The 12,497-nt window shown below is 36.4% G+C and overlaps 1 protein-coding gene across 1 annotated transcript in view; it reads left to right on the forward strand.

Annotated features, from left to right (window-relative positions):
• The window catches only part of LOC138691291 (inositol monophosphatase 1-like), a 107,590-nt gene that overhangs the window by 64,306 nt on the left and 30,787 nt on the right, over positions 1 to 12,497 (forward strand). Inside the window, exon 4 of the mRNA XM_069813128.1 lies at positions 6,034 to 6,139. Within this exon, the coding sequence (XP_069669229.1) occupies positions 6,034 to 6,139 (106 nt within the window). The remainder of the gene's footprint in view (positions 1 to 6,033; positions 6,140 to 12,497) is intronic.

Consider the following 12,497-nt stretch of genomic DNA (forward strand, 5'->3'; position numbering starts at 1 on the left):
TCGAAGTTGCTCGTTCTTGTCTCCACACATGGTATCTTCAGTAAATCAGTTATGTATGTATGTATTTATTCACACTGCAATGGGTATATACCCGGTGGCAGTGGTAACTAATTACACTCAATAATGACAATAATAAACGTATTAATTAAAAATACAATTAATGATAATACTAATAATAATAATAATAATAATAATAACAACAACAGGGAATATACTAAATTAAATGAAACGATCACTTAAAATAACATTTGAAATATTCTAATTTGTATCTTAAAACTAAGATCGAACTAAAACCCACGAGTATATGTTCATATCTGCACAAGTACCTTTCAACATTACACTCATTTCGCTGTCAACTCACTCACTGCACTGGAACTACGACACATTTCACTGATTCTATCCTGATTTCACTAACACTTCAAAAACATTTCACTGTTCAAATACTTTGCACTGCCACTATAACCTATACAGCTTCACTGACAGGAACACGTTTCACTTACACAGCACACTTCACTGACACGACATACTTCTTCACTGATACAACACACTTCACTGACACAACATAATTCTTCACTGATACAACACTTCAATAACAACATATCATTTACACCCTTTAAGTACTGTGTATAATTACCGTCTATTAGTAAGGTCCTTAAGCCTATTTTTAAATACATTTTTGGTTGTTGGTAAAGCCTTTAGTAAGTCTGCAGGTAAAGCATTCCAGTCCCTGATAGTACGATTGAGAAAAGAAAACTTTCCAGTGTCCGTCCTCTGCCTTCTTTCCCTCAATTTATATGAGTGGTCGTTCCTTGAAGAGTAGCGGCTGCAACCTATTTTTTATTTCTTTCCAGGCAGGCTCACCTCTGTATGTTTTGAACAGTGCGCATAATCGAATTCGCGTTCTCCTGTCCGTGAGTGTGTCCCATTTTAATGGTGAATTTTTCCGACAACACTTAAGAGCCCGTTTTTGAATCTTTTCCAGTGTCTTAATATGTTCTAATCTGTAAGGATCCCAACATGCAGCACCATATTCCATTACTGGACGTACTAGTGATTTATATGCAATCTCTTTGGATTTATCAGAACCTTTTCTTAGTACCCTCATCACAAAGTGTAACGCTCTCCATGCTTTTCCCGCTGTGTCTGTAACGTGTTCCCCCCCAGCCGAGATCGCTGCTAAATGTTATTCCGAGGTATTTACATTTGTTAACTTCCGGAATGGTTTCACCCCCTAACGTATACAATGCGACTATTTTATTTCTTTTCCTTGTAAAGCTGATGGCTTTGCTCTTTAGAGAATTTATTTTCATTTTGTTGGCTATTGCCCAATCATTTATTCTATTGAGGTCATTCTGGAGAAGAGTAGTATCTTCATGACTTTTTATTTCCCTGTATAACATACAATCATCCGTGAATAAGCGAACCCTAGATAAGATATTAACTGGCAGATCATTTACAAAAGCCAAGAATAGAAGAGGCCCCAAGACACTCCCCTGCGGGACCCCGGAAGTAATTTCAATTGGGTTCGATAATTCCTCCCCTACCCGTACTCTCTGAGTGCGACAAGTTAAAAATTCCTTGATCCACTGAAGCACTCTGAAGTCAATCCCCGTTGATTGTAGTTTAACCAACAATATATCGTGTGGGACTACATCGAATGCGCGTGAAAAGTCAATAATCACTGCATCTACTTGGCTATTGGAATCTATTCCGTCTTCTAAATCCTGACATACCGTTACTAATTGACTCTCACATGAATAGCCCCCCCGAAATCCATGCTGACAGTTATGTAACCAATTTGAGTCATCCCAATGCTGCCTTAGATAAGCTGAAATCAAGTGTTCCATCTGTTTGCAAACCACAGAGGTAAGGCTGACCGGTCTGTAATTTTTTGTATCTGAGCGAGACCCTGACTTATAAATTGGCACCACTATTGCATCTTTCCAATCTCGCGGGACAGTACCATTGTTAATTGATATTTCAAATATACGCACTAGATAGGGAATCATGGCTTCCCCTCCCAATTTTAGTACGTCTCCGGCGATACCATCAGGTCCTACTGATTTATGAGTTTTCAATTTAGAGATCCTTCTCCTTATGTCCCTAGGCTTGATAGAAAACTGACCCGTATTTTCCACAGAAGCTAAGTGTGGTACTATTGTCCTCATCCCAAAAACAGTGGCATAATAGGAATTTAATTTTTCTGCTTTTTCGCTGTCCTGTACGATAAATTGATTGCGGTCATTTTTTAGGGGGGGGGGGGGCTCGAATAATTTTCCTTGCGTCGTCTCTTCACATATTTATAAAATTCCCCCCACCCGTTTTGTTCACCTTTGAAAAGTTTGTTTAGGTAATTTTCCTGCGCTATCTTCTTCGCATTAAGCAGTTCTTTCGATAGTTGTGTGAATTTTGTTTGTTTTGTAAGGCTTTCCTTGCGCTGTCTGTAGGATTTCCTTAGTTTTCTTTTCAGTTTCCGTATGTATTTATTATAATATTCCGGATCGGGATTGTTTGATAAGCGTTTAACCGGGATAAATTTCTGTATTCCTGTTAATATAATCTGCTTGAACTCCGCCCAGCATTCTTCTACACTACAGCCCTTTACTTCCCATAATGAGTACTTTTCTCTAAGATAATTTTGGAAGCCTTCTCTGTCCGCTTTGTTATATTGCAAGATATTTTTGTTCTTTTTACCGCTTTGCTTGTACTTAGCATTCCATAATATTTCAAGAATTACCGCGTCGTGGTCACTAATACCTGGAATCACTTCAATACCTGCGACTATTTCTGATGGTCTTAAAAGAAATATGTCTAGTAACGAATCTCCCCTTGTCGCCCTGTCTGTTACTTGAATTAAGTTATGTTTCCAGATGAATGCATTTACTAATGACTGGGCTTGACTCATCCCTCCCTCTATTGTACCCTGCCAGTTTACCTGAGGCAAGTTTAGGTCCCCTGCAACGATAACATACTGCCCGCGGATTTTTCTATTTTCCAACATATCTCTTATTTTATACAGTACGTTCAAGCCTTCTTTCGGGGCCCTGTATAAACCGATGATGTGTAATATGTTTCGCGAATAATCATCCTCTATGTCTACACCCAACATTTCGAACTCCGAGTCCTTAAAATTTTCAGCGCTTTGCAGGCACTCTTTTACACATATAAAAACCCCTCCCCCTGTTCCTACACGGTCGCGTCTGTATGTTACATAGTCGTTTCTAAATACTTCTGAGTCTGCTACTTCGCTGGAAAGCCATGATTCCGTTCCTATTATGACGTCAGGATTATGCGAATCTACTAGGTTCCAGAATTCAATTGATTTATTATAAATACTTCTACAATTCACCTGCAGCACCACTAAAGACTTACCATTACATGACATAATATTGGTGATCCCTGTTTTTTCCGCTGTGGCCGCCGCTACCGCCTCCGTCTCTCCCATCGCCGTCGCCGCTTCCTCCGCCGTTGTAATAGTACTCGTACATACTATTTGCCGCCGTCATTCCTGGTCGTTGCTTCTCTCCGTTGCCGCCGCCCTCGAGAACAGCGCTCCTAGTCCCGTCGCTCCTCGTCGATTTAGATGGACTCCATCACGTCCCAGGTCCCCGTCACCGATCCACGAATTTGGGTCCACGAATGTTGCTCCCGTTCTATCTGCCACCCAGTCGAATGCCTCATTGAGTCGCCCAATCCGAATCCAGTGAAAATCTCGTCGCCGCACTATCCCGCTGATAATTATCTTCGCCTGGGGGTACAGCTCCTTCGTTCTTACCGCCAAGTCGTACATATCTCCCATAACGTACTCGAATCGTCGCCTCAGGTCATTGGTCCCCACATGTAATATTACAGTTTTTATGTCCCTTTTCTCCTGTTGCTCCAATTTGAGTTTCACTTCGTCGACTCTTATCCCCAGGTAGCACAGCACTTCGAGGTCCTTATTTTCCTGTCCCACATGTCGCACCATGGAATCTCCTATCACCAATATCTGCTTCTCCTCGCTCGCCTCCCCGTGTTGTTCCTCGCATAGCCGCCTGTTCTCAGCTTCCATCTCTCTCAGTCGTTCTTCCGTCTGTTGCAGCTTTTCTTTCAGTTCCGCCACCTCTTTCTTCAGCGACTCAATTTCTGTGTCCGTGGTCTCAACAGCTATGTCCCTCATACATTCCCTACACCGCCAGTTCTCCTCAATATGCTGGTCCCTCTTGAGTTTTTGGCAGCTGAAGTGAAACCACGTCGAACAGGTGATGCACAGAAGGCCAGTCCTCAAATTGTTTTTGCAGACTCCGCACTTCACAGATTCCACAGGTCCTGGGTTCAGTTTCACTCCTCCAATCACCAACAGCATGGCTAGTATCAGGATCACAAAGCTGCTCAGGGTCGGTTCCGCACTCCCCTGGCTGTGTCAGTGGGAGATTCAATTCAGAGAGGGGAGAGAAGTATGTGCTGAGAGAAGAAATGGATCATTTGAAACAGTGAGAATCCAGGTCCAAAGCTGTGACTGCAATGAATACAACTATCCTAACATCCCTTTAAACTGAAATATTTTGACAGTAGAGTCAACCTGATATGACAAGGAAGTTGCTGATTAGTTTTTTAATTCCAATGAGTGGAAGAAAGAGGAATAATTTGTATTTGTAACTGAAATTTTTTTTTTAATAATCAATGCTATTTCAGATGTAATTAAGTGCCATTTCAATAATACGTTTTTTTTCTTCAGACCTCCATAAAAACGTATAAAATAAGTTTTACTGTAGGTATATTATATGGTCATTGCTTAAATTGGGCTGAGGCATGTTATTTTAACTTATTTTCTGCCTAGCATTTCTTATTTTTATTATACTGATTGTATGTGGAAGGCTTTTTTGATCTTGTAATTCATTTAGATATATTCGAATCTTTACATCTTGTTTATTGTTCTTGTTAGTACCGTCACAGATATTTTATATCTGAGTCACTTTCTCTTATATTTCTAATTGAATTTTGTATTTATTTTATGTCTAATCTTTCTTAATCTCATGTATTATATTTTTAACATGTTTCACCCTGTCTATTTTTTCTGTTTTTAATGTAACTGTTATTTTAGTGGTAGTGATCTAACCCCTAGGAATTGTGATGAACTCCATTCTCCTTCTTGCTTCCAAATATAATTTTGATGCTGAAATCAATTCTAATGCATCTAATGCTGGAGATGTGTGAAGATGATATGCTGTCATTATTGAGTTTTCCTCCTTGCTTAGGACGCACTTTGATGATGGATATATGGAAATCCTGTGTAGGTGAGCTGCCAAGCAGTCATATCCTGTTATAATACGAAACATTGCCACTGCTTCTTGTCTGGGTGGATCGGGTACTGAGTATTGTTATTTAGAATAGACCAAGATTTGTTATTAGTTGCGGTTTCATCTTGTTCTTTTATCTCTTTGACCTTTCTGTTGATTATTATTTTAGCTGAGTGGTAAGCCATTTCATGCCGTGTTACTTGTTGGATTTTTGTTATTATTCTTGGGATAATAATTTTAAACTATGATACTGTTTGAAGTGTGTTGTTTCTAAATCCTGAATAAAAGGGCACAAAATATCTACACCTGCTGACTCGCCTTTTAAATACAATACTTCTGTTACTACTCTGTACTCTCTTATTATAATATATCTAATCAGTGATCCTGCTATGAATTTCTAGCTATAGACCCATTCGATTTCCGACAAAGAACTTGTATTTTATCTCCTTGCATTGGAACTAGACATGTATCTCTTTTTTCTGTGTGTTCTGTTTTATCTTACGCTCTGAATTTGTGCAGTTCTAACCACATCTTGTACATGCCTAATGTCGATTCATGGAATGCATGAAATTGTCCCATTTCGAAACTTGATGATTATTATCATTGTGATTGGTTGGTAACCTATTATTAATATATTTTTCTATTAAAAATGTTAACTTTTGAAACTTTTAATTTGTTCAAGGAGATGTATTAAAATTTTAAGACATTCTACTTCATTTTATTATTGATTACTGATACTTAGTTTCTGTTTTAGATTTAAATAAATCTCTAATTGGGTATGAATTTGGAACAAGTCGCGATCCAGAGAAGATGAAAGTAGTGATGGAAAACATGACCATGCTCGTTCCTTTAGTTCATGGGTAAGGATATATGCTAATAAAAATTTGTTATAAAATTATTTAAGTGAATATTTTGCAGTATTGAGTCTTTTACAGGGCTTTAAGTGAAAGAAGTGGAATGGTTTTCCCTTTTATCTAGTCCCTCTCTCTTTCTGGTTAACTGTAGATCTGTGTTGGTTTAGCATCAATTGACATGTATTACATACTAGTAATACATTCCGTCACGTAATATTCTGAATCTCAACATCACAACAGCACGAAACTAGTTGCTTTCGTAGAAGTACAGTAGAGTATCGATTATCTGAGTTAATGTGGACTAAGACTACCTGGGATAAGCAAAAACTCGGATAAAATGGTTGATTACTGAAAACTTGTGTTTTGATTAGAAATTAAACAAACTCCTTACTCCTCCCTTTCTTCTTCTTCTTCTTCTTCTTCTTCTTCTTCTTCTTTCATCCCTTATGCTGTCAAGTGTCAGGGTAACCTCAGTCTATCCATCTCTGCCACACTGTACAGATTCGTCCAGTCCGAGGCTATGTTTAAGTCTCTGAATTATTTTTACCTCCACATGGGTGTTTAGCCCAATGCGAAGTGGTTTGATGGGTGGCCTTCCCATTGCCTCCATATTTATATCCCCTGGAGGTAGAGTGACCTAGTCACACTCCCAGGCACTGGGTATCCATTTTAGTCGCCTCTTACGACACACATGGACTACGTTGGGACCATTCTTTAACCTCGGTCACCACACAGGTAAAAACTCCTTACTCAATAGACTAAATAGAATGGTTTCACCACGATCTAATTGTTAATAGCTTTAAACTTATCTTTTAGTGATACCACTGCCTGCTTCCTTTTATCACTAATTTTACCAACAGTTGACAGTCATTACACTAAAAAAATCAAGCCACGAAACGTGCGAGTTGTTGCATCGTGCATTCAGTCTGATACCAATTAGAAGATGTGGTTAGAATTGAACCATGAAATAATTTAATTGTTTGGTGCTGATGGAAATGCAACCATTATTTACAATATTTTTTTTAAGATTTGACCTGGATAACACAGAACCTCAGTTAATCAAAACTTGGATAATGAGACTCTACTGTGGTTTTATTCAAAGGGATGAAGTATGAATATCTATGCTAGTGAGCACTAACATTCTGCAGTATATTGATGTAATAACTGTATTTATGACTCTAGCAGATACATCAGGAAATGTATAATATTCATAGAATCCACGATTTGAAGTACTGCTACACACATGTAATAATGTAGCTAATTCCCCGATTTATTTATTTATTTGCAAAATACTGATGTTGATAGCTTATTTTATTAATTTCTGCCTATGTGTAACATTCATATTCACCACTAATTCAGTTTTCCTATTTGGTGATGCAGTATCATTTTATTTGATTCTTATTGGGCACTTAGTATGACATATTTTTTAAAACTGTTCAAAAATAAATACAAATTTTAATAAAAGATTTCCGGCATGGTATCTTCAGTATCAAAAAGTAAGAGAATTGTTTCAAGACATTTTATTAAGAACTGGTATGCTTTCTACCCCATCTTATATCCTGATCATTTATTATAATGAAATTGGAATAATTTTAAAAATAATTTTCATATTTGCTATGTATTACAATTAAATTAATTTTTATAAACTGTATTATACACACACACACACACACACATACATATATACATACGTACATACATAGCCACTGGTGTGGCTCAGTCGGTTAAGGCGCTTGCCTGCCGGTCTGAAGTTGCGCTCGGGCGCGGGTTCGATCCCCGCTTGGGCTGATTACCTGGTTGGGTTTTTTCCGAGGTATTCCTCAACCATAAGGTGAATGCCAGGTAATCTATGGCGAATCCTCGGCCTCATCTCGCCAAATACCATCTCGCTATCACCAATCTCATCGACACTAAATAACTTCGTAGTTGATACAGTGTCGTTAAATAACCAACTACATACATACGTATACATACTTATATACATACAGCATATGAGCCATTCCATGAGAAAATGGACATGAGGGAGAGTTTTTAACTTTCAATGAATAATATTCATTTTAACACCAAACATTGCACAGGTACTTAAATTTTATTGTTTCACGTCTTAAAAATGTAATGCAATTGAATCAGTTAAAGTCATAACACACTTTTTCCAAAAATGAAAATTTTCACAAATGAGGGAAAACATATTTGTAATACTTGCAGTCCTTTTTCTTCACAATGAAGGTTATTAAATGAAAGAGCAATGATTAAATGTAATGTTCGATACTATGATCATATCTCACCTTCTTTCGAGAAGTTATCATGGCTTAGGTTACATGAGAGGAGAAATCTGCACTCACTTTCTCTCCTATATCGAATTATGCACACTTCATCTCCCTATTATTTATTTGCTCGTTTTCATACTCTCTCTCGCTATCATAATATTAATACTCGATCACAACGCGATAACACGCTAGAAATTCCACTTCACACATCATCTCTGTATTTCTCATCTTTCACTGTTGATACCTCTCGTCACTGGAACTCTCTGCCGCCTGAAGTCAAGGGCTGCCGAACATTGAAATCTTTCAAATCCAAGTTAGAAAATTATCTTATGACGAGTTGCCAAACTAGCTTACTATTATGACAAGTGTTGTGTTGCATGTTTCCACGTATTCACATTTTTTTTATGTTCTAGTGATATTTAACTTATTTTATATTTTTGTTTTCATATTTTCCGATAATGGTATATCTCTAATGTGATAAGTTGAGCTATATATAAACATAATTTTTCTTACTGTGTATACTTAAAAATATTGTATTCATTGTATGCTTTGTACTGCACGATTGTATTACTACTATTAGTGTTATTATTATTATTATTATTAATATTATTATCATTATTATTATCATTACTATTCTTATTTATTATTATTATTATTATTATTATTATTATTATTATCAATAATTGTCTTATTTTTTTTTATACTTTGTAGGCCTCATTTATTTTTGACCTGCTGTTCACATTTTATTATGCTTTTTTCTTTCTTTCTGTATGTTATATATTATGTCTGATTTCTTCTTACTTGTTGTTTACATTTTATTATTATTATCTTATTCAGTTTTGTATGTACTTTGTAAATTTGTAGTGTTTCTATAACGCAGTTTTTACTCCTGGTTGAGTGTTAGAGAAGGCCGTATGGCCTTAACTCTGCCAGGTTAAATAAATCATTATTATTATTATTATTATTATTATTATTATTATTATTATTATTATTATTATTATTATTATTAAAAACACTATTCAGATTTGTAACCATATTTATTTATACAGAAGTAAAAGTTATATAGCTTTAAATTACATGAGTGTTCTGAGAGTGTTCCATTTGGAACATGTGAGTTTAGAAAGTGGCCAGTTGAGATCATGTGGGATTTGACAGTAACAAATTAAAATATTACACAAGAACATTGCCTTAAGCATATTTTTGAATTCAATGTAAAAAATCCTTCAAAACGTTCTGGGTAGATATCTTTTGCGTTGACTCCAGTCTTAAATAAAGATCTAAACACTCCAAGATCATTTCTGTACCTGAGTTCACCATGCATAACAATTCAATCTCTTACTCCGCACTTTATATAAATACGCTTACATCTGGCAATTGGAAAGTGCCATGAACCAAGATTCGTAATTTTTTTGTGAAAGCCAAAAAATGCACATAAGAACAAAACTTGAATTTTTATTTTGTGCAGCACATCCATCAGATATCAGTCACACTTGTAAGAAGACGTATCAAGGGTATTCAACTTCTCAGAGAAGTTATTGTGTTAGAGTCTCTATTAAATTCATTTGCTGTGAAGTGACATCACTAGGACTCAAGCAGAATCAGAAAAGAATACTAACCTTGCTAATTTGGTCTGGTTTCTTTTCGTTATTTTTGGAGCTGCTATGCGTTTCCGTGGTCGTCCTCTCTCTCCAACTGGTGATATATTCTCTTCCATAATATTACTTTTACAAAATGCTCAAATACAGTCACTAAATTCAATGATACTTATAAATATAACAAGGCACATGCAAGATACTCATCCAAAACCCTATTCTACACAACAAGAAGTGAAAAAACGGGAGGGAAATACTGATTGGTGATTGGTTGAGAAGCACTATAGAACAGAACTCACAAGATCCAGTGGATCATGAAACTTTTGACAGAAACCGGGAAGTTTGTCGCCCGTTTACACAAGCATCATGTAAGAAATGAGAAAAATTAACTTCTGAATTGTGTTCTACGCAGATAATCACATGAAAATATAACAGTATCTCAATTTTTTATTTTTCCTACCTTGTGAGTTATGACTCTAACCAACTCAATTAATGACTTCAAGAAATACGAAGTTAAATTTAGCTCTCTTTGATGTTGCTCACTGATCTTTCAAGAAGGCGTTTTTTAAGTTCGCAACATTGTTCATTTAGAACAAGTTCAATTAAATGCTACTCAGTTCATTGTTTGCACCATCTTTTGCTCTACATATTACCTATATTTCACCTTGTCATCTATGTTTTCTTTTCTCAAAACCTTCAGATAATGAACGATGAACATTGGGAGCATTTTCATCAGGATTTTTCTGAAATGGAAAAATGAAGCCCAAATATTCTGGCGATTACTGCTGGACACTCAGAAGAGATGTTTCTCAAGAAAAGTATAGCCTAAAATCTATTTCACATACATTTTAGATAAATAAATATGATTTTAGGTAAAATGTTACTAGATATCAATACTAGAAAAGTCTGAAGTACCGTACTTTTCATATCACCGTGGGTGATAGAAACATTTTGAAATGAGGTCTGAAATCAGGACGAAAAATGCTTCTTAAATCACCCATTCTTTATCTTTTAACAAAAAATGTGTTTAATCTTGTTGACCAGTGTTATTAAATTTCAGAAAATACATTGTGTCCTATCCATTACAAAAAAGTATGAAAGTTTTAATATTTACAAAATAAGTGGGCACAAAATGATGTAAGATTTTATTGATGGTTTATAAGATTACATTAAAAAACTATTATTTATAGATTTTCTAGGTGTAATGGGTGGGATATCATACTTCGTAATGAATGGAACACATCATTTTCATTATACAGAGTGTCTCAAATTAATATATACACTCTTTGAAAAACTATGTCAGTATAGCATTGACCTTTGTGCTCGAGGTTGCGGGTCCAATCCCAGTCCAGGTCAATGGCATTTAAGTGTGCTTAATTGCGACAGGCTCTTGTCAGTAGATTTACTGGCATGTATTAGAACTCCTGCAGGACAAAATTCTGGCACACCATCAATGCTGATATAACCTCGGCAGTTGTAAACATTGTTAAATAAACCATAATTTTTTTGACATGAAAGTGAGCTGTAGCCCCATACTGTTGAAGTAATACCCATCTTCATTGTCAAAGAGGTCATTAAGATGTGGAATCATGGGTTCCAACATTTGTAGGTAAGATGCATCTGAGACAGTTCCTTCGAAGAAGTACGATCTCTCTGAAAGACAGACCCACGTCATACTGCTCCTTCTGGTAGATTAACAGCCTATTCTTCAAAGATGTTCGAGTTTTCGTTAGCCTAGTACACATAGTTATGTTGGTTAATTGTGTCATTAAGTTTAAATGTTGCTTCATCTGACCAAACAAATCTTGAAAATTTTCCTTTTTGTTGCATATGTCAATGAACAACTCACAAAATTGCAATCTTCTGTCTGGATTGCCCTCATTTACTGTATGGAGACGTCTCAGAATATAATGCTTCCATTTTTGAGTCCGCAAAATTCTGTGAACACTGGATTTTTTTATACCAGTCATACGAGAATATTGCCTCACAGGCTTCTTTGGGGATTGTACAAAAGTGTGCATCACTGCAGCAACACTTGTGATGTCAGTGGAAGTTCTCTTTCTTCTGCACCGTTCTTTCTTTGCATCTTGCACCCATTCCATCGAAATCAAACGTGTCTCGGATTATTGTGATTGTTAAACTTGGTGGTGGGTGTTCCAATTCAATTCTTCGTCATTCAACCTCAACGACATTCTCCACTTTCCAATAACATTTCAGTACCCACTTACTTTGATCAAACAGTAACCACACCGCAGCCATATGTGTTTATAATGTCGTGAACAGACGAATGCATTTTACATTTTCCACTGCCTTCTGAATCATAAACTGCAAAAACTGTTTATCTGTCTGATATCATTGAAGAGTTTATACATTAATTTGAGACACTCTGTATATGTGTACTAAGACGTACAATGGTTTTCAGACAGACATATGATGTGGTCTCAACAATTCCCTAATACAGCAGTTCCCAAAGTGTGCTCTGCGGAGCGGGCTCCGCGAATGATT

This window comes from Periplaneta americana, chromosome 16, assembly GCF_040183065.1.
Source record: "Periplaneta americana isolate PAMFEO1 chromosome 16, P.americana_PAMFEO1_priV1, whole genome shotgun sequence".
Taxonomy (NCBI): Eukaryota; Metazoa; Arthropoda; class Insecta; order Blattodea; family Blattidae; genus Periplaneta; species Periplaneta americana.